This window comes from Crassostrea angulata, chromosome 2, assembly GCF_025612915.1.
Source record: "Crassostrea angulata isolate pt1a10 chromosome 2, ASM2561291v2, whole genome shotgun sequence".
Lineage (NCBI taxonomy): Eukaryota > Metazoa > Mollusca > Bivalvia > Ostreida > Ostreidae > Magallana > Magallana angulata.
Window position 1 is genome coordinate 43,065,170 of NC_069112.1, and position 21,891 is coordinate 43,087,060.

Below are 21,891 nucleotides of genomic sequence, written 5' to 3' on the forward strand. Positions count from 1 at the left end.
AATAACAACAGACAACAACAATCAATTGCATAAAATAAATACATTGATAATCAAAATTTATGTACAATGTCGTATAAATTTGACTAGAACAACTAAAGTAATTAACAAAATACATGTTTGTACATTTGTCATCGGTTTGCCATTTAACCTTTGTAACCTGTGTAAAGAAAACGTATACATTATCAAAAAGCAAAAGAACAATCACAGAGAACACAACATCAAACATAATGGTATATTACAAAACAGTTTTATCATAAAAGCAAATTCTTATCAGTCAATCGCCATTTAATCACAAGTTTTTTATACATAGTTTTTAAAGAAACTATATCTGTTTCCGGAAAATCAGACTGATTTTAAGTCATATATATAAGTACTAGGTTTTTTATCAATGCAATTTAATTGTTTCTTGATATATCCTTAGAAAAATGCGGTGGGCTTATGACTCAGATTTCTCTTCTTCTTTTTTTTTTCTTTTTTTTTTGTTTGGGGGGGGGGGGGGGTTACATTGTGACTCTGGTATTTCCATCTGATTTGGACATTTGTATTGGTAAACTAACAGATGTAAGACATAAATACGCTAATTGAGAGACAAATATTGAAATATACATTAACAACAAACCAATACTAGTACATGTATATGCTTACAAAATGTATATGTATCTCAATTTTCCTTTATTTCGCCGACAAAGTTCTATATAACTATCAATTAGAATTGATATTCCTGTGTATATTCTATGTAGCATTCTCTGATTCATAATATTATTAATGAATGTAACTAATGCCAACAAAGTTGTCAGTGAAAACAATGGATTACAATGTATTTTGTTTGCAACACAATAATAACATGATTTTATTCAATTACAATATTAATAAAGTTATACCGATTTTTGACGATAAATATACATGTAAATTCATATGTAAACCTAAGTGTACTTGTGAAAAACTTGTGGATTTAAAGTTGATTCAAATATTCCCTAAAAGTTATCTTTGATCAAACTTCAAAGCTTAATCAAGATATATCATGTAAGTTATTTTAAGTACTAATAGTACATTGAAGTAAAGACGTAAAACAAAGCCTATTAAGATATGTCCTAAAACATTAACAGTCACATTTGATATTAGAATTATATTAAGTATTTGAAGTGTCCATTTATGAACAAAAACCTATCAAGATTATTTTTATTATTTTGACAACTTACGCTTGACTCATAGTCTGCAAAGTGCTCCAAAAAGATATTATATGCATGCATTATTCATATTACTTTTTAAATCGTTGAAACATAATGCAATTGCCTAGCACACATTACTTTAAACCAAATCATACTAAGATAAAATATTTACTTACAATACCTTTTACCCAAACTGTCATCAGTACAATGATTGCCACTAAACAGTTGTTAAAAAATCCTCCTGCGCTCTGCATTTATAATTTTCGGTCCTCTATTTGTTTTTCTCTTTAATGTATGCGATATACACAGTACATGTATAATTTACAAATGTATTTCGATAAAAATAAAGTTAAGCTGAAGAGAATTCGTATATCAGCGGTATATGACACAACAGAATTCAAGATCTACGTTTGTTTTGTTGTTACAGAGGCAAATATTTATACTACGTATTACTACATGTACGCCGCTGGAAAATGTAAACAAAAATAGTACATGCATGATTTAAGGAGACAAAAATGACGGAATAAGCTAATCTATAAATCTTTTGCTTACTTGACTACAATATATCATATTTTCATCGAAGATATTGTCGTATACCCTTTTTTTGACTGGCACTCTTTGTAGCACGCGGATAGATAAACAGAAAGAAAACCTTTGGACGTCAAACGATATTTTGTCAGACATCGTTTTTCATGTCAAATAATGGAAAAAATAGTCATTTATTACACACTCCTACAAGCATGGGATAGCGAAATTCCACCTTGGGACGAGATACACGGTCTAGGACTCGGTTGAATCTTGTCCCCTCGGTGGAATGTCACTATCCCTAACACGTTATAAAAAATGATTCTGTTAACGTATCTATCTATCTGTATGACTGCCCGTCAATAGTCCATCCATACAATAATTTATTCATCATTTCTTTCTATCTCTCTATCTTAACAAAATGCATTTTTTCAGCGATAAATGTGTGTACTCACGTATGTTGAACAATTTTTCTTGATAAACTTTATCGCATGCAGTAATTAATTTCCCATTAATATGGCAGCACTGATTTATGCTACGACTATTCTGTAGGTTTGCATTAAGTTTATCGTAAATGTGTTTATGCTATTTCTTTTAACCCTTTATCCAAATTTTGAAAACAAAATACCAATATGCCGTAACCTTTTCCGCACCATCATTTTAATTCCGTATATATACACGCCATACGTATGAGTAAGTTTACAAGTTTAAGGGTTGCAAAATGTTCAAGACATATGCGCTCTCATATACCCATCTCTGATTTAGGGACGCCATTTGGGCTCCTTCATTTTACCTTGAATTCGTATTTTGGGTGGTTTTGGATACCCTCATTTTTCATTTACTTTCTTGGGGATGCCCAATTACAAGGCTCTTTCATTTATTGAAATCTAATTTTGGTGATGCCCATTTACAAGGCATTTAGTTTTAATGTCTGGCTCCCCCTTGTTTGATGGGGATATCTGATTTAGACTCCCTCAATTTTTATTTAGGGATGCCAATCTAGGCTCCCTCATTTATTGAAATTTTATTTGGTGATGCCCATTTACAAGGCATTTAGTTTGAATGCCTGGATCCCCCCTAGTTTGATGGGGATGTCTGATTTAAAGTCCCTATACATTTATTTAAGGATGCCAATCTAGTCTCCCTTAATTTATTGATATTTTTCATTTATTTCCTCTATGTCCAAAAATCACGATATCTTAAAAGGCGTGACTGGCCTTCTCTTTTATTTGGGGATACAAATTTCTCCTTTTACTATTGTAAAGTACTTAACTTGTTTGATTATTCGGGCATCTTTTGCTCCTAACTTCTGTAATACTTAAGCTCAATCACTTTTGTTTGTTTTGTTTTTCTTCAATTATATTGCCAAGATTATTATTGGTCTAAATTACACTCATTCTGCCCTACTGTTGGATGTAGCATAGTTTCGTGGCGGAATGTGGCTTCCAGTAGTGTTCATTTCAGATTAATTCAATTTTAGTAAGGCTATGGTTAAAGATTTGCCACCAAGGTGAACGTCTGTTCCCAGGGTACACCTTGTGACAATTTTTTTTTTATACCTACATACCCTTTTTTATAACTTAAGCAGCCATAACTACGCCGCATCTTCATCGGGTGTGGTTATAAGTCATACCATATATGATGTCATCCGAGTTTTCAAGAAACTATTCACCCTCCCTCCACAACCAAATTTAAACTCTCATCAACTTTTGTTATTTAAGAAAATTAGAGCCATTCGAGCTAAAAAGTTACTTGTGAATGTTGATCTATATATTAGGTGGTACTGGTTTTTGTGTGCTTCTGCTTTTGGATTTCATTTCAGGTACCCCCACTTCCCGACAAACTGTAATGGCTGCTATTCGAAGACGTCTGCTGCCTTTCAAGCTGTTTGCCGATTGCGGGATTTGGCTTACCAGTAGTGCTCATTTCAGATTAATTATACTTATGGTTTAATTTAAGTAAGGCTATGGTTAATGATTTTCCACCAAGGTGTACGTCTGTTCCCAGGGTACACCTTGTGACAATTATTTTCGTACCTACATATACTTTCTTATAACTTAAGCAGCCATTGCCATTATCGCAAAAAAAAAACAAAACCAAAAAAAAAAAACTCGTCTCCAGTAATGTTTTGGCTGTCACTCTGACTCTCAATATATAGATTTATCTACAGTACAAACTTTTTTAATATCTTACACAATACAAAAACACTATTAACTTCTTCTTTTCTTTGGTTGTGTCTTGAAAGCTGAAGCTGAAAAGGGGGCGTTTATAAACAGAAATTTTGACGTTTTTGTATTTTAGTGATTGTATGTTTTTTAGGCACAGAACTATTTATGATTATCGAAATATTAAAAAGAAGTGGTTGACACAGAAACTTGAGATAGATCATCTATCAAGGTCTGTTTAAAGAGGCTCATTAAATTTGAACGGCCATGACAGGATAATAAAGTTTATTAAAATGTTTATAGTTATTTTTTTTTAAGCTAAAGAGATAAAACCTTAAAAGAAAATAATAAATGTAAGTGGAGTGGTGCGAAACAATCCGTTTACGCTGATTTGTAGTTTTGTTTAAAAATAATAAGCAAGTTAAAAAGTCCCTTGGGCTTCTCAGAAAATTTGATCACGAACCAACCAAGTTCATATCCAGAATAATTTTTTAACATTGCTGTTTAATATATATATATTTACGACTGGAAAATGCAAGCCGTTCAGTTTTTAAATTTCAGAGACTTTATGTTTACAACTATCCAAGTGACAAGCAATAGGCGCGTTCATACCGAATTGAACGCCTTCGCTATTCTATAGGCTTAAATAAGGAAACATATCTGCAAATGTTTAAATTAAATATGAACATATTTTATTGAGAAAAACTCAAGACCATCAAATACAAGTTCTTGCAAGTAACTGGATCTTCTCCTTAGAGGTAACAATAACTGTCATGCATATAAAATTATATATGTACTGATATACACTTGACAAAAAAAACCAACAAATTGCTTGAACGTCAAAGATTCCTCATAAAATGTGTGCACAGAAGCAAGAATGATTTTGTTAGGATGTAAAGAAAGGTTATCGTTACCACATACAGGTAAACTAGTACATGTATATATGCAGTAATTATGTATCATTATAGACTAAATCAAGCAAAAACAGTTCGACAAACATCGCAGCAAACTTAAGGCTTCCTATGAAAATATCTACAGATTCAAACGTTCATGAAACGATACAAATATTTCTACAAAATATTTATGTAAAGTAACTTTATCATGACATATATTTTGTATTAAATAAAACAAAATAGTAAAAGTTACTTTGTATGACAGTGTTGTCTTCGGAATTGACAGTCATGTTGTATGTGTTGATAATTCTCCCGAAAGCAGGTCATAAAAAAATTTCAATATTACAAAAGCATAACAGGTATAACGGTTCGCGACGATTAACTTTCGTGTCCACATAAAAATCCACATACCTTACGCATTAAAAATAAGACATCCGAACAGTTGTTGTTATTAACACCTTTACGTTAATGAGCTGTTCTTACGTATTACTTTTAGGCATCGGACCGTGTAATTCATGTGTGGCAGGGTATTGGGTTTAAGTCATTTTACCTGAATCTTATGCACTGAATTTCTCGTATCTGATACCAAAACTAAAGAAATAGACGACAAACAAAGGAAAAGCAAAATCACATATCTATCTCGATCAGATGCAAATATGAATTATAAATATTTCGGATTTCATTAAAAGTAATGTGTAGTTGATATTGTACCATTTCAGCAATTGATAAAGATTATCTGGGAAAAAATAAAAGGAACATTTAAATAAGGACATGTTCACGGTGAGCAATTTTTGAAACGAGGCGGCTATCGCGAATCTCGCGAAAATTTCTCACACGCTAAAAGTTGGTTTACAGTTACTCATAATCATTATAAGTTCCAACTTCCCCAACACGTTTGTTTCTGAAAAAAGGCAATTGATTTGATGAATTTAAATAATAGACCTGTTTTTATAACAAGTGATTATAAAGCTCGAAGCCAAGTTCAAACAAATTGCGTAGGAGTTGTTTCCTTGTCATAGTTTTACTATCTACCGACATTGGTCCACTGCATTATTAAAAAGAAGATTATCTGAAATGATTGTGTTCTAATTAAACACAGTTTTGTTTAAATCAAACTCATTCGACAAAATAGCTAAAACCTAACAAAATACTCCGACATATGTGTACGATTATACTAGTAATATTTTTTGTGTCGACATTGCAAGGTAAAGTTTATGTTTACAATTTTAAGTATATCACAATAACAACTTTTTTACATTTATCATTAATATTTATAAAGGTTTGTCTTTGCTTACATTATGCATGCATCATATACGAAGAGAAAGGATGCGTAGATGAGCAAATCAAAGATACTTGAGTGTTGTATACTTATCACGTTTTATAATAACAATGGAAGATAAACGTATTCTGTAATAAACGTATTTTCAAAAATTGTCATAATATAGAGTTTCTGTGTAAATAAAAACTAAGTCCTTTAGAATTGAAAAGCTATTCTTATTGATTTGAGGTTCGTATCAAAATTATGATTTTATATTAGAAATGATAGATTTTACTTATCTCCAATTTAATTTCACGAAAATTAGCGACTTTGTAAAGTCTAATTTAAGTACAATATGTCTATTAAAATTTGTATGGAGCGTTAAATGGTATTTGATGACGTATTTAGAAATGATAGAAAAGAACAACTATTCCTATAGTCCTACTTTATGGTGCAGTCAAACGGAAGATCTTTCGTTGCTTGCAACGAGCGTCTTTTTTTATTTTGGTTTTTTTTTTTTATAAAACATATATAAAACATTCCAAAGAAAATTACTGAATACATTGATGTTACACTGAATATGTATGGAACTTTCATGGTCTTCATATGATTGTTATAAGCCAATGGTTTTCTTAGAAATTAGCAAAAGTAAGATATTTGTAGACATACATGTTACATATCTAAAAATAAATAAATAAATTATAAAAATAAATAAATAAAAAAATAATAGAAATAAACACACTTACCTTTAATTGATTGTGTTGGTTTTTGACTTCATTATTAATAAGAAACCATTAACGTATAACTTTTATGGTCTACAAAACAGTGTTATAATAATTTGTAGAGTTATCTTTTTTTTAACTATACAGCTGCTTAAATAAAATTTCCTGCTCGCATAAGATAAGATATCTAAAACGTGCGCCGTGTTTGATTGTTGTCCTTAAATTTAAATCTTAATTTTTACTTTAAAAATGTAGAACTATCTGCCGAATCAAGGGTCATCTGCTTTCTTATTGTTTTTTTTTTCATATAAAACAAATAACAACATTGTGATCATTTTTAACCATAAACATAAAATTGAATTCAAATCATAATTCAAATTCTTTGTTTTGTTGTTTTGTTGTTTTTTTGTTTTTTTTGTTTTTTTGTTTTTTTTTTTTTTTTTGTTCAAGCACATATTAAATGAATCCGAAAAAAAAATACAAAATATAATATACAATTATTTGCAGCTTCAAGGGTCCTTTTCTTTCTTTACCGTTACTCGTGCGTTTTGATGACCGCCGGTAACTGGCGCATTATAACGTTCATTTATTTCAATATGTTGTTTTTCCTTGTTGTAAGTATACTACACAAAATCAAGTAGATTTGTTGAAAAATAAATGTTTAAAGTGTTTCTACTCAGTAATTTGCTTTTGCAAAGTAATGTTTTTTCCTCATGAAACAAATAGACAACAACTCATAGAAATTAGAGCAGAGAAATATAAAGTTTTTATATATTAAAAAGATTGTTTAAGCTTTTGTTTCACAGAAATGTCAAAGAAACTCGTATAACAGGATATTATAAGGAATTTCACATAGCTACATCATAGTAACTAACAAATAGAGATAAATGTTGCCCATTAATTGCAATAATATCTTGGGTTTTTTTATAATATACAAAAGCATCATGATGAATTTGTTAATTTCAATAAAGAGCAGTGAAGTGGAAAGCTATATACATAAAAGTGTGTATCCAAATATTTCACTACGTAAAAAATCTGTATAAAAAATATGTACACTACAACTATCTTTATTCAATATTATGTATTGTGATAACAGGAAACATTTATTCATAAAAAAATCATCATTTAAATCAAAATATCTTTAAAAAAAACTCAGCACATATCGAATTCCCTTCCCCCTCGAATGGATATTACGATAATCTTAAAATATTATTAAGCTATATAAGATTCACAAATTGACAAATTACAAATGATTTGCATTAAAACAATCTTATTGTAATCTGGTAACAAAGGTATTGTGATTCAATAATTATTAACATATTAAGAAAAAAACATAAATAAATAATTAAAAAATACGTCAGAGACTTTGGATTGAGTATAATACATGACTCTGTGATTTTCAAGTATCCCTTAACATTGTAATTTATGAACAAAAAAAAATCAGAAATCCCAGGGGCTGGATAGAAACACAATGACTGCCAGTTGTCCTAAAAGAGTAAACGGAAGGATAAGAACAGGATATCATCTAGAAATAAAGTTTTAAATTAACAGGAAGAACTTCATCGATCCGTGACATTCTATGTACCAAATGTAGAAATCCAGCATCACATCAAAATGGTAGAGGGATCCCTGGTCTACATGATTATGAAATATGTTTTCTTTCAGCTGTGTTGAAGGAAAAGACAACATTTTTAAACATTATATGCATAAGTACTATATGACCATTTTGGTTACGCCCTAGCTAGAGTCCCCGGGGAATATAAAATTTACAAATCTTAAGTGAGAGTCACAATGAAACGTTTTTACGTAAATGCCTATTGAAAAAAAAGGCAAACCTTTGCTGCAAGATATGATTTCGAAGCTACGCAGGACGTTTCAATTTAATTTGCCAAACCAAAACGACATCTCTATCCGCCATACCTAACAAAAGAAAGTATTGAACACATTTGGAACATAATGTTTTACATGTACACCCAATGTTAAAGACAGTAAGAGGCTTATAAATGACATAATGATCGGTAGTATGGTTTGATTTTTCTTAGGTACATATGATTTACATGCAGACAAATCTAATAAGAAATTTTAAATAAAATGATTTAATGATAGATAAAATGTGGATTGTTGACAGAACGTTGCCTCTCAGATTCCTTTCCAGGCCTGTCAGTGAACATTCGATTGACTGAATGGCATAGTTCCATCGTGTAGAGCTCTCTGTAAATCTAACAACTCAACACTTATCCAATTAAAATCAAAACTGATATATTTTTTTTAAGTTTTTACAAAAATTATCACAAAATACCCGATCTGTGAATTGTAATAACAAAATTAAAAAAAAAAACAAAAAAAAGTACTTCTTTTTCAAAATACTTTGAATATGGGACAAAATGAATGCAATTTGCAAAAAAAAATTTAAAAAAAAAAATAAAAAAAGAATAAAAAAAAATAAAATAAATAACTAAACAAATAAATATCTACTCTGCGTTGATTTGGGAATTTTTTTCTTTGATATGTTTGGAAAAAAATACTATTATTTTTGCTGAATCGTCCTTCTTTCTCCGCGTATGGTAGAGAGCATACATATCATTGAGTTTTTTTTTATGCTAAGCAATTATTCTTTCGTAATCATTACATTAAAATCATAACTAATTAAGAGCTTGGTAGAGAGTTAGTGATTCACACATTTACATTATTTTTTAGTGCATTAAGTGTATCTGCGATAAAACAAAATGATAACATACATGTACAACGATTTGTCGCGTCATTGGTCGTTTTCATTCTTAAGGACCACTTGTGTGTTTTAATTGTTTATTACTAAATAGAAACTGGCATTGGACTGATATCAAAGTCCAATGTCAATTAGTTATTATGTTGTTGAATTTTGGTATATTTGTCTTCCTGTTTTGAAGTGTAATTTACAAATCTTATTTGTTAAAAATTATATGTTTAGGTGGGTTTCAATTCCGTAATGGGCTTTGGTTAAACTGATGTTGTTTCCCTCCTAACATAATTACTTTAATACGGTATGCATTTAAAACGATTTAAAAAAAAAAAAAACATGTCTGTTTAACTATACACTACTCATTGGATTACATACATATCTATTTCTTTTTTTTAACCCCATGGTTATTATCCTATTTTATTATCCTTTATTATTTGTTTAATAATAATGTTTTTGTTTTCTTTTTTGTTTTTTTTTTAAGTTCATTCGCTTGTTTGTTTTCTGAGTTCACAATACGTTTTTTTTGTATTAAATGTCAATTACGCAAACATTGTAGATTCTTTCTTCATATGAAACAACTATAACTCTACATGTTGAAACGTGCGTTAATCCTGTCCTATCGTGCGTGTATACCGTTTACGTGCGTTAATCCTATCGTGCGTTAATCCTATCAGGTTTGTGGTTAAATTTTAAAGGTTTTCCGTTTATCCTATCGTGTTAATCGTTTCGTGGCTTTTCATAAGCAAGTAAATTTATTTCGAAGTTGCAAGTCGTTCAGTGCGCCGTATACGAAAATTTATTGAACAAGAACTGTAAAATCCTTTCCAGCATTCTATTATTATACTAATTTCTTAATGTTTTAGATCAAAATTAACCAATATTACATGTAGATCATATCTGTAACCTTTGAAAATGAAACATTAATGTAAACTATCGAAATTCTTAGAAACAATGTCACATATTTACCTGTAATACGAATCTATTAAATCGTACGCGGAGTGTATACCTGCGTAAACATTAACTTTAATGCAATATAATTTGTGTTTTATTCAACATGTGTTACAGAAACAAAAGTATTTATGATATAATTTATATTTAATTAAAACCAGAGTTGTTTATAAATTCAACCCGTTATTTTTTGTGTGATAGTTGATTTTAGGGTGAAATGTTCTCGGCAGTCGGCTAGGGTGTGTGGTAATGGAAACAATGTTAACAAATCGTAGGCAGAATGTGAATCTGCGTAAATATTTATTTAACTTGTATGTAATATAATTCGTTTTTAATGCATCATTTTCTTACACGGAAAGAAATTTAAATGCACTTATGATAGATTTTATATTTACTTAAACAAGAGTTGGATTTTTATAATTGAACCCGCTATTTTTCCGTGTAATTTGATCTCGGGCTGAAATATTTGCGGCGATCGGCTAGGATGTTCGGTATTGAAAACAATGTTAACAATACATAAAATTTATTGATTATTTAAGCTTATAATTTTAATGAAAATCTTTTATGCATTCTATAAATAATACAGCGATGGTTAACAACTCGACAATTGTTACTGAAAAGAAATTCCACGTAAATCTTTGTTTGTATGTGTTCTTGCTCAAATTCTGTCATAATCAGTATTTGTTGCCAATAATATATTAATGTTTATGCTAATACGGGAATAATCATTTTGTGTAAAAAAGCCATCATTAGCCTGCTTCACGAATACATACCATCAAATTGTTTTAATATAAGTGGTACGTTTACCACATCTTCAGTTTACCAAAACTATTTGAGTACACATCTACAGTTTTATTCTCAAGACAAAACATAAACCTAAAACAAAAGAAGAAAAAATGTGTTACCACTTATTTGTTTTAGTTAAGAATAAGATCATTCTAAATCAAGCTATAGCTAACAAAGTCGTCAGAGAAAAAAATTGATAACAATATATTTCAATTTCGTTACAAACAATATAATACGATATATTTAAAGTACAAACAAGATATCTGTGAGCCAATGCTCACTAGTGATACCCCCGCCCTGATGTGAATATGCAAAATAAGCTAAGTCGACATTTAACAGAAAGCTGGCACCCGATTGGTAAAAAAATATATCCCACAATATGGCATGCCTAAACACATAGTGTGTTAAAATTTCAAGCATCTTCGATAAATAGCTGCTGAGAAATCTTTGAGGAATTTTTTTTTGAAAATGTTGGCAAAAAAACCGACCAAAGTACTCATTTAACAGGAAGTTGACGTCCGATTGGTACATAAAATATATCCCACGATACGGCATGCCTTAACAAACACTGTGTGAAAATGTCAAGCATCTGCGATAAATAGCTGCTGAAAAATCTTTGAAAATTTTGGCTAAAAATAAACAAAGTCATTATTTATTAGGAAGTTGACGTCCGATTGATACAAAAAATATCCCACAATATGGCCTGCCAAAACAAATAGTGTGTGAAAAATTTGCGATAAATAATTGCTTAGAAATCATTGACAGAAATTTGTTTGAAAATATATATTGAACAGGAAGTTATCGTCCAATTGGTACAAAAATATGTCCCACGATATAGCATGCCTATATATATTGTGTAAAAATTTCAAGCATCTGCGATAAACAGTTACTGAGAATTCTTTGACAAAAATTTGTTTGAAAATTTTGGTTAAAAAATAAGCAAAGTCGTCATTTAACAGGAAGTTGACCTATGATTGGTACAAAAATATATCCCACAATATTGCATGCCTTAACAAACACTGTGTAAAAACTTCAAGCATATGCGATAAATAGTTGCTGAGATAAATGCGACAGAAATTTTTGTTACGGACGGACAGACGGACGGACAGACAGACGGACGGACAGACAGACAGACACACAAGAGTAAAACAGTATACTACACCTCCTTCGGAGCGGAGGTATAATAATACGTAAATAAATACAAATCTTAGTGCTAAATATACATGCCAATTCATGAATAAACTTCAGTTTTTTAATAGAAATTACTTGCTCAAAATGTGATTTATTTATTCCTTAAAAGATAGTAATTATACGAATCAAGATATATCATTTAATTAATGTAAGTATTAATAATATATTCAAGTATTAACAGATTAATTGTAACGTAAAATGGAGCATAAAATACTTCCTAAAATATTAAACAGTTACATTTGATATCGCAATCGATGATGTTTCTTTTGGCAACTTAGGGTTTAGTCATAGACAGTTTAGATCGCAAAAAGATATTATGTGAGTGCAGTTTTAAAATATTTGTTTTAAATTGTTAAGAAACATTGCATTCGCAAACATAAGTTGAAATCAAATCATGTTAAGAAAAAAAAGTTACTTACGATACCTTTCATCAAGCTGACACGTTACAATGCTTGCCGCTACACCGTTGTTATAAAGTTACCTTGCGCATTGCAGGTACAATTAACGTTTTTGTTGTTGTTTTTTCTTTTCTTTCTTTTTCATTGTATACAATTATCAAAGTACAGTTTGCAAAATAATTTCATTCATACAATTTTTTAAAAAGTAAGCTAAATAGGATTCGTATATTATAAACTGAATTAAATATCTTCGGGTGTAAACCTTTTTCTAAATTTAAATATAATAATAGAGGCAAATGGTTAACTATAACAATACATGTCATATTGATTAGGTATTAAAACACAATATAATTCGATATAAAAATAAGACGATATGAAATAAATGCTACTGAAGCTGTATGATTTTTTTTGTATATAAAGGCTTAAAGAAAAATAAATTTCATAGATCAGATAATAAAACGATCTATCTATCTATCTATCTATCTATCTATCTATCTATCTATCTATCTATCTATCTATCTATCCGTAATTTTAGAGTATTTTGTGTATTCACGTATGTTGCATAATTCTCATTGATAACATTTTATAACATCAAGTAAATCATTTTCCATTAATATGGAAGTATTGATTTATTCTACGATCATTCTATATGTTTGTCGTAAGGTTATCTTAACCATGCTTATGTTATCTTTTTTAATCGAATAGCGAAAATGTAAACAAATTCCTGTGTATTATACCATTTGTTTTTCAATGAGCTGGTGTTATTGTAGTAATGTCATAGATTGTTCTTTTTATAAAAAAAGCAGCTAGTGTTGCATATGCCTTAGTGGTTGTTTACTCATGTGTTTTACATTACTCCCCTGTATAACCAATACCACACCCAGTTAGGCAAGTTCCATTGACATTGGAGTATTGGTTTATATCACGACAGTGTCCACATGTACCATTACATTTAATACCAAACGATCTTGCTTCACATTCTTAAAATGTAAAAAAAAAAATCGTTATTGTTATTTATCAAAAACACCCATCTGAAGAATACAGTGCCATGAAATGTTAACGTTTACCGGTAGCACACAATTTAATGTTGTTTTTTTTGTTTTACCTTGTGCATGTACACGCATTACCACTGCAAATGAGTTTTTCATCTGGTTGATACAGTGATACAGTGCTGTTTTGTATGTCTTACCACTTACACAACACAGAATGTCATTCTTTCTGGCATTTGTGCTTTCCCATTGTACAGTGTATTTAGGTCTTTCCACCTTTCAGGTGAAAGACCTTTTGTATTTCTTATGTTTTTTATTATTATTTTTTTTCTTCTCTTTTTTTCCAGGGACAGCTATTTTATTTCAAGAGATATTGAAACAATTTTTTCTTTAAGTCATTGGCCATTAAAAGTTATGGTACCAAATGACCCTTTGCTTGATAACTCCCAGAGCTTACAAAGTTATTGCCCTTGAGTACGAAAAGCTTGTTATCGCTACTCCTCCGAAACCAAAAGAGATAGAAACTTGGAACTTTTACCAATGTCTTCAGAACACTTAGAGGGTTCTTCAATCTATTCATAGCGAACGGATCTAAGCCCCTCTTCTAGTAGTTATTGCCCCTGAAAGTATTTACATTTCTATAAATTCACTTCTAACTTTTTTATTTTTTGTCATAGAGACTTCCGACCACTTGGGATGGAAGCGTCTACCTTGGCCGAACAAAATGACATAAAGGTCAAAGGTCAAGGTCATTTGGAAATCCGTTAATTAATGAGTTTTTAGATCTCTTTTGTTTAGCGTGGTAGAGAAAAACTTTATCATGGATGTAATAGGACATCTTAAGACATTTCAAAATATAGCCCCTTGGCTCCTTCTTTTAAATAGTTACAGAGTTATTGCCCCTATTAATGAAAAGCTTGTTATCGCTACTCCTCTGAAACCAAAAGAGATAGAAACTTGGAACTTTTACCAATGTCTTCAGTACACTTAGAGGGTTCTTCAATTTATTCATACCGAAAGGATCTGAGCCCCCCTTCTAGCAGTTATTGCCCCTGAAAGTAATAACATTTCTATAAAATCACTTCTAACTTTTTTATTACTTATTAAAGAGACTTTGGACCACTTGGGATTGAATTTTCCTACTTTGCCGAACAAAATGACATTAAGGTCAAAGGTCAAGGTCATTTGGAAATCTCTTAATTGATGAGTTTTTAGAACTCTTTTGTTTAGGGTGGTAGAGGAAAACTTCTTTATGGATGTATTAGGACATCATAAGACATTTCAAAATATAACCCTTTGACCCTTACCATGTAACATTTATATAGTTATTGCCCCTATTATACAAAATACTTGTTATCGCTACCCCTCATTAACCGTTAGAGATAGAGATTTGAAACTTTTACTAATGTTTTCAGTACACTTAGACACTTCTTCAATCTATTCATACCGAAAGGGTCCAAAGTCCCTTTCTAGCAGTTATTGCCCCTGAAAGTTTCGAACATTCAATAAAAACACAAATCACTTTTGAATCAATAATCATAGATACATCGGACCACTTGGTATTGAAGGGTCTACCTTGTGAGATCAAAATGACATAAAGGTCAAAGGTCAAGGTCAAACAATAAAAAATTGCAAACTTAATCGTTTGACATTTTTTTATGAAGTAATGCAGAAAAAAAAACTTTATTCTATTGAAGCAATCTTATTTCAAACATAAAACACAATGAGGTGGAAAGACCTCTAATTGTTCGAGGACAATTAGTCTACTAGTCTATTTTTGTGTCATTGTGTCATTTGTCCCTTTTTTGTGACCTAAAAAGTAGCTACAGCAACCACATACAAAGAAATCCATGTTTCTTTTCTAAATAAACAGTGGTGCACTTGTCCAATATCGTTTCAGGATACAGCGGTTTTCAAATGTAGCGGGTTGCTTTATGGTTTTGTGGAAGTTAATGCCCACGCACCCCATTATTCGTGATATACAGATATGTAAAATATCCGATGTATATGTAAAACATTTCCAACCGTAATTGAATGCGAGTTGTTCGCTATATGGAGCGATATCATGACATTATGTAAAAAAAAAAAAAACATTAATTTTTAATGTTTGGTTTCTATTTGTTTAAACTAGTTGCGTTTTAATTTGAATTTGATTTAGAATAAATGTATGCAATACAGTTTTGTAATGAAAGTATAGGAAAGATCAAGATTATTTCGATTTTATTTTGATTTTAAGAAAAGTGAAACTTAAGCGGACAGTTCAGTTTCTGCTACAATCATAATAATTAAATCTAATCAATAAATTTTATAAAAAGATTGTGCATGTTGAAATCGTTGTCCAATGCACCTCATAAATGCTGAAACTTTAATTACAATGTATATATAAGGAATGTAACATAGCATATTGATAAATCGTATTTTTTATGCAAAAGGTATCAAGAACACATTTAAAACGTAGGTCGAATTTAGGAAATTTCAACAAAACAAATTTCCAATATGTTGGTACATTTGTATTACGTATTGAACCCTTTATGAAACGTGTAACAAAAACAACATGGTAACACATTTTATAATATATGATAAACAGAAAATACAGAAGAAACTAGAACTGTCCTAATGGGACTAATACCCCCGTAAGGCTAATTTCAAATGGAGACAAAAAAGTGAATTTAATAATAAAGGTTTGGAACACATACAAATAAAAAAATGCTAGAATTGTTAACAAAAAATTAAAATCAAAATTGTCAGAATTTCACTTTAAATGCATATGTATAACAGTAATACATTTACAAAATGTATCTGATGACTTTTTTTTTTATTTAATTGATTTAAAGAAAACCCAACAAAATGACAATAACCCCTCCCTTTGCAGTAAATGGAAATACAAGTAGCCAAGCAATGCTCTTCTGTTTGAATCTCTTTCTAATAAAAGTCTTGACAGATGCAATTAGTTGTTTCAAATTTTCCCCACTTTCTCCTGTGGTACAATGGAACTCCATATCAGAAAATTTATCCCATAGGACAATGATTTTCTTTGATGAGCTTGTTAAATTTAATAAACTCCCAAAACATTACCATAATTACCATTCTATGTAAAGATATGTAAAAAAGAAAATTTAATATTACAAACAATTTTTAAATTGTCAAAACACTACAATCATATCAATAATTTTGAATTTCATTTACATTGATGCCCTATAGGGTCACTTCATCAATTTGCTTGACTTATACATTTAAACAACATCTAAAAATAGTTAACTTCTTTATTAATTAATAATAACTTTTGGTTTACATTAAACAGTTTTAAAATAGCCCAAATCACCTCCCATTTTACAGATAATCAATTTTCACTAAACACATGATCCATCTAAACCATGGCTTAGATAATGGCTCCCATGGGACAAATAAATTCAACCACACTTGTCTTTGATGTTCTTATTAGCTCCTAAGAATTTATCATTGACAAACAAAAAAATGCATTGTCAGTTGAAAAAAAATAAATTTAGTTAAGACATAAAGACAAAAAAACCTCCATCTAGATGTATTTATATAAAAATATATTAGAGTGTTTTAATACTATCAATTAATTAATAAAATCTGTAAGGATTACCTCCCTTACTTTTCAACATCAGTGTACAATATATAGAATAAGGAAAATGAAAACTGTCATAAAATCTTGCCTAATCTTAAAATAATTGCAGGTGCACATTTGCAGATGGTGATCAACATATGTACACATTTTCAGACTGTTCCATAAAGTAGTAAATCAAAGTATTGAAGTACTGACTGGAGTTGATTTTATCGAATATCATTTATTCAAAATCAACGATATGTGAAATTGCATGGCAATTAGTATCAGTAATCGAAATATTTCTGAGAAATTATATGGATCCAGGCAAGATTGAACTCTTGTCTTGTTCAACCAAACGCTCGACTGTCTACGTTTATCTACGACAAGCAAGATAGACTCTGTTTTGTCGGATATTGACGGAAACAGCCAAGCGTCTGTTTGAACGAGACTACATTGAACTCTAGCGTAGGAATACATACGACTTTAAAACATATCTATACTTTTTGTACAATTTAAAATCTTAATATTTTCATGGTATTTATAAATAAGTTTTCTTAAAAAAAACAATGCTTCGGAATAAAATCAACTCCCAAAAATGCTATAGGGGGGACAAAGTTGCGTCTATAGACAGACGGACAGACAGACAGACAGACAGACGAACAGCCGGACAGAGGGACAGGATGAAACCAATATAACCCCTAAACTTCGTTTGCGTGTGTATAACTATAATATATTTTGGTACATGTTTTACAGATTACCTGATGTTGTTTATATCATATCAGTAAATTCAATGTACAGGTCGAATTCTGCTTTCACCCGTATTAATTATACTGACCATGTATAAACTATATTAAAAATCAATTACAGTTGTCACACAAAGGATTTAAACAGTTCCAAATTGGATTGGTTATATGCTTTACGTTGAATTATGAATTGAAATTTCATCCAAGATCTTTAGGAAGAAATTCGATTATCCCAGAGGAATAAGAATTGTAGTTTGATAAAAATCACCGATTTTTTTTTTTTCAAATTATGTTTACACATTTTTTTTTTAAATTTTATGTTTTGTCTATTTGTTGGTTTTTTTTCGTTTTTGTTTTGGTTCATGTCATCTCATGATTGCAAGGTTTTATATTATAATAATTGTTCTTGTTTTAATTATCTCATAGTTGGAAGGTTTTATTAAAGGTTTTTGTTTTTGTTTTGTTTTTAAGTAGATTTTTGTTTAAGCATACCCATGTGCCAGCTTCCTATGTCCCATTTCTTTCAACACATTGAAGCAACAATACGGTTGCAAACTCTGTATAAAGTGTAAGTAGTCAGAAGATTTCCTATATACAGTGTACAATGTGTTTAAGTGGTGTTTTAGCAACTTGTCAAAGAATATGAATTACAAATAAGAAAAAAAGAACATTGATAATACATTCATAGAAAACGATGTACCTAGTTCACAGCGATGACCTTGGTACCCAGGTTTACAACCCTGACAGGTGCCCGTCTCTATGTGGCAGTACTGACAGTTAACGTCTGAACAGGGAATGGAGCAGTTAGATCCGTAATATCCAGTTGTTGGACAACCTGCAATTATTATTCATGACAGAAAATCTCATTTAAAAAAAGATCCTCGATTTACTCCTTTCGTATGCTACCCGGTGATTTGAAAAAATCCAATTTGAAGTCTCCTTCTGGTGAACATCTATTTATGAATATTCTTGAGTTATTCTAGTCATCCAGAGCTTTTAAGAACTTTTTTTTTCGGGTAACAAAATTAAAATGGAGTCGTCGGACAAATGGTTGGCACAAGGTTTTAAACCCTTTGGTGTCAGCGAGCTAGAGACGGAGCAAACGTTGATATTAGATGCCCTCAGGATTTTGCATTGGCATATCTTTTGAAATATGCAGCTAAGTAATAGAACCGACGAATGGATGGTTCTGAATAAAGTAAACCAGAAGGTGACGTCAAGCGGTATTTCTTCAGATTCTTGTTTAGCGACAAAGTAAATAAGTAGCGGGTCAATTATTTGATTGTACATAACGTAATCAGATTTTAATGCCAGATAAATAGATGTTCTTTTAAATTGTATTGATTTCAATTTCCTGCAATAAATCGAGTCATTATGCATATGCGTATGCACGTAAATATATATGAGTAATGACAAAATATCCGTAAACCATAAAAACAACAGTCGTATTTTTAAAAGCACTACAATATGATTTGTAATCACAATAAAATTAATAGTGTTACCAATACGGATACATACATACATGTACATTCTTTATTTCAGTAATTTTATCATAAAAAATAATTAAAGTATCCGATCCATAATAGCCCCAGATTCAATGAATCTTGGTGCATAATAAATATGTATGAGCCTAATACTCAGTAAACATGGACATAATTTTCCTATTTAAGTATCAATATGTAAGTGTGGAATTCGTTCTAATAAATGATCTGTTCCTTTTTTGAGGAGTTGTCCCCTTTGCTTTTATTCTACAAAAAATAGTACTAAAAAAACTACACAATTTATAATTTATTTTCAATAGTTTTTGTATTCCTAATGATAAAAAAAATCGTTCCACCAAAGCCCTTTTTTTATAGTAATTACCTTTTATTTCAAAAAATGTGCTTGTCTCCGTAGACCTTCATGCAATCTTTATTAAATAATTACTGCTTAGTTTATAGTTTGTTCGAAAATTTCTCTCGATAAATCTTTTTCTAATCTTAAATGTTTTAAATAAATATCAAAGTATTAAATACATGATGCATATTCAAGGTTGGAAAAATTTGGCCCTAATATGGATCGGACACCTTAATATAAGATACCACATACAAACTGTTTTGCACATACTATTTTCTTTTTTTTAACAACTGCACGCTTTTAACGAAATTGTTTTTGTTATTTACTGAAAACAATTAAGTAATTTGAATTTAGTCCACCTCCAATAAACGTTTTTGTTGAAAAAGTGTTCACGCTATGCAGGTTTGTAAAGGCAACTTTCAACAAACCGATTGGGTAAAAAATTCTCAAATCAATATGACGTCACATTAGGTATAACGACGTCTTTTTAATTCAAGAGACCTGCTATTGTTTACTCTTGTCCAAATTATACAAACTGCAGGCGTGAACTGTCACATAAGAGTGTATTGAATAAATATATCTTCAATCTCTCTGTTGAATATATCTAAATAAATATGTCTTTAATATTTCCCTGTTACGTGTCATTTTCTTAGATGAGGTCACAAGCATGTTTGATAGATAAGATCGATGTCGAATGACAAATCATCGGCATGCAGTATAAACAATGTTAATATAAAACTTATTTAATACAGTTTCCCAGATTTAAATGCTTGTCGGTGAAATATAATTAGTATACAATGGACGTGGATATTTTATTTTTCCAGCAAGGTAAGCGGATAAACATTTATATGGTTTGACCGGCATTTCCTCTGTCAGTGTGTACATAAAGGCAATTAATTAATAATATGTATTTGCAATTTTAAAAACCTTATGACCACAAATACTTCAAAAGTGCTGCTATAATCATATGGCTATTTGCTGTTAAAAAATTGTATTTTTAATGAAATAGAAGAAATTAAAAGGGTTAACGATAAATAATAACAATATTTATTTTATGCAAAAAGCTTAAATGCTTTAACATTATAAATAATTAATTTGAACTAATTGCTGATCGAAAAATCATAAAAAAGTAATAAATTTTGATTCAGTCTTACACTGAATGATTTTTTGAAGAATGAAGAAGTTATTTTTTCAACTGGCACGTTATACCATGACAAAACATTTTCAAAGACTCTGAAATACAACTACAATACTAAAATGAACACATTCATTTGATATTACGTTTTGTCATTGTTGTGCATTTTAAAATGACCGTAATATTCACGATCATTAAGCATGAAGTTGCCTTAACTTACATGCGTAACACCCTATAAAACTTTACACTTCTTTATTATTACATTTGGTTTAGTTAAAAAATATATATTATACGTTTCACTGCTATAAATGTTAAAAGTTAAAAGTGTCAAGATATTGATACTATTACCGGTATACAAAACACTCACCGTACACCTCTACTTCACAAAGAACGATCAGAACATATTTTAAAAACTCATGGTAGACAACTCCTGGTAGTCTCTCGTTGTAGTAGATGACATATTGTCCATGGACATAACAGTTTGTTGTTAAGACAGATTCTTTTGGGTTTCTTGTGAAGTTGTTGTCGTTGAAACATAACGTTCCTTGTGATCTGTCCGTGGTATTGGAGACATACACAGAAAACCCACGGTTGTGATATTCTATATTCGAAAAACTAAACCAGGAACCTGTGAAAGGTGTTACAATATTTTAAGTTTAAAAAGATCAAATAATTGATTTCAGAGCATTGGTTACATTATTGTTTAATATCAACTACATCCTTGTCGGTGCAAATCACGCAATTCCAAGTGTCCGTCATTTTACAAATCAAAATGGTTTCGCACATGCATCCACATAAAACATGAGAACGTAGTTCCAAGTTTTGGTTTTGAAAGAAATAACA

The 21,891-nt window shown here is 30.3% G+C and overlaps 1 protein-coding gene across 1 annotated transcript in view; it reads right to left on the reverse strand.

Moving 5' to 3' along the window:
• Positions 1-21,891, reverse strand: part of LOC128172400 (multiple epidermal growth factor-like domains protein 10) — a 63,448-nt gene that overhangs the window by 8,523 nt on the left and 33,034 nt on the right. Inside the window, exon 4 of the mRNA XM_052838199.1 lies at positions 18,778-18,912. Within this exon, the coding sequence (XP_052694159.1) occupies positions 18,778-18,912 (135 nt within the window). The remainder of the gene's footprint in view (positions 1-18,777; positions 18,913-21,891) is intronic.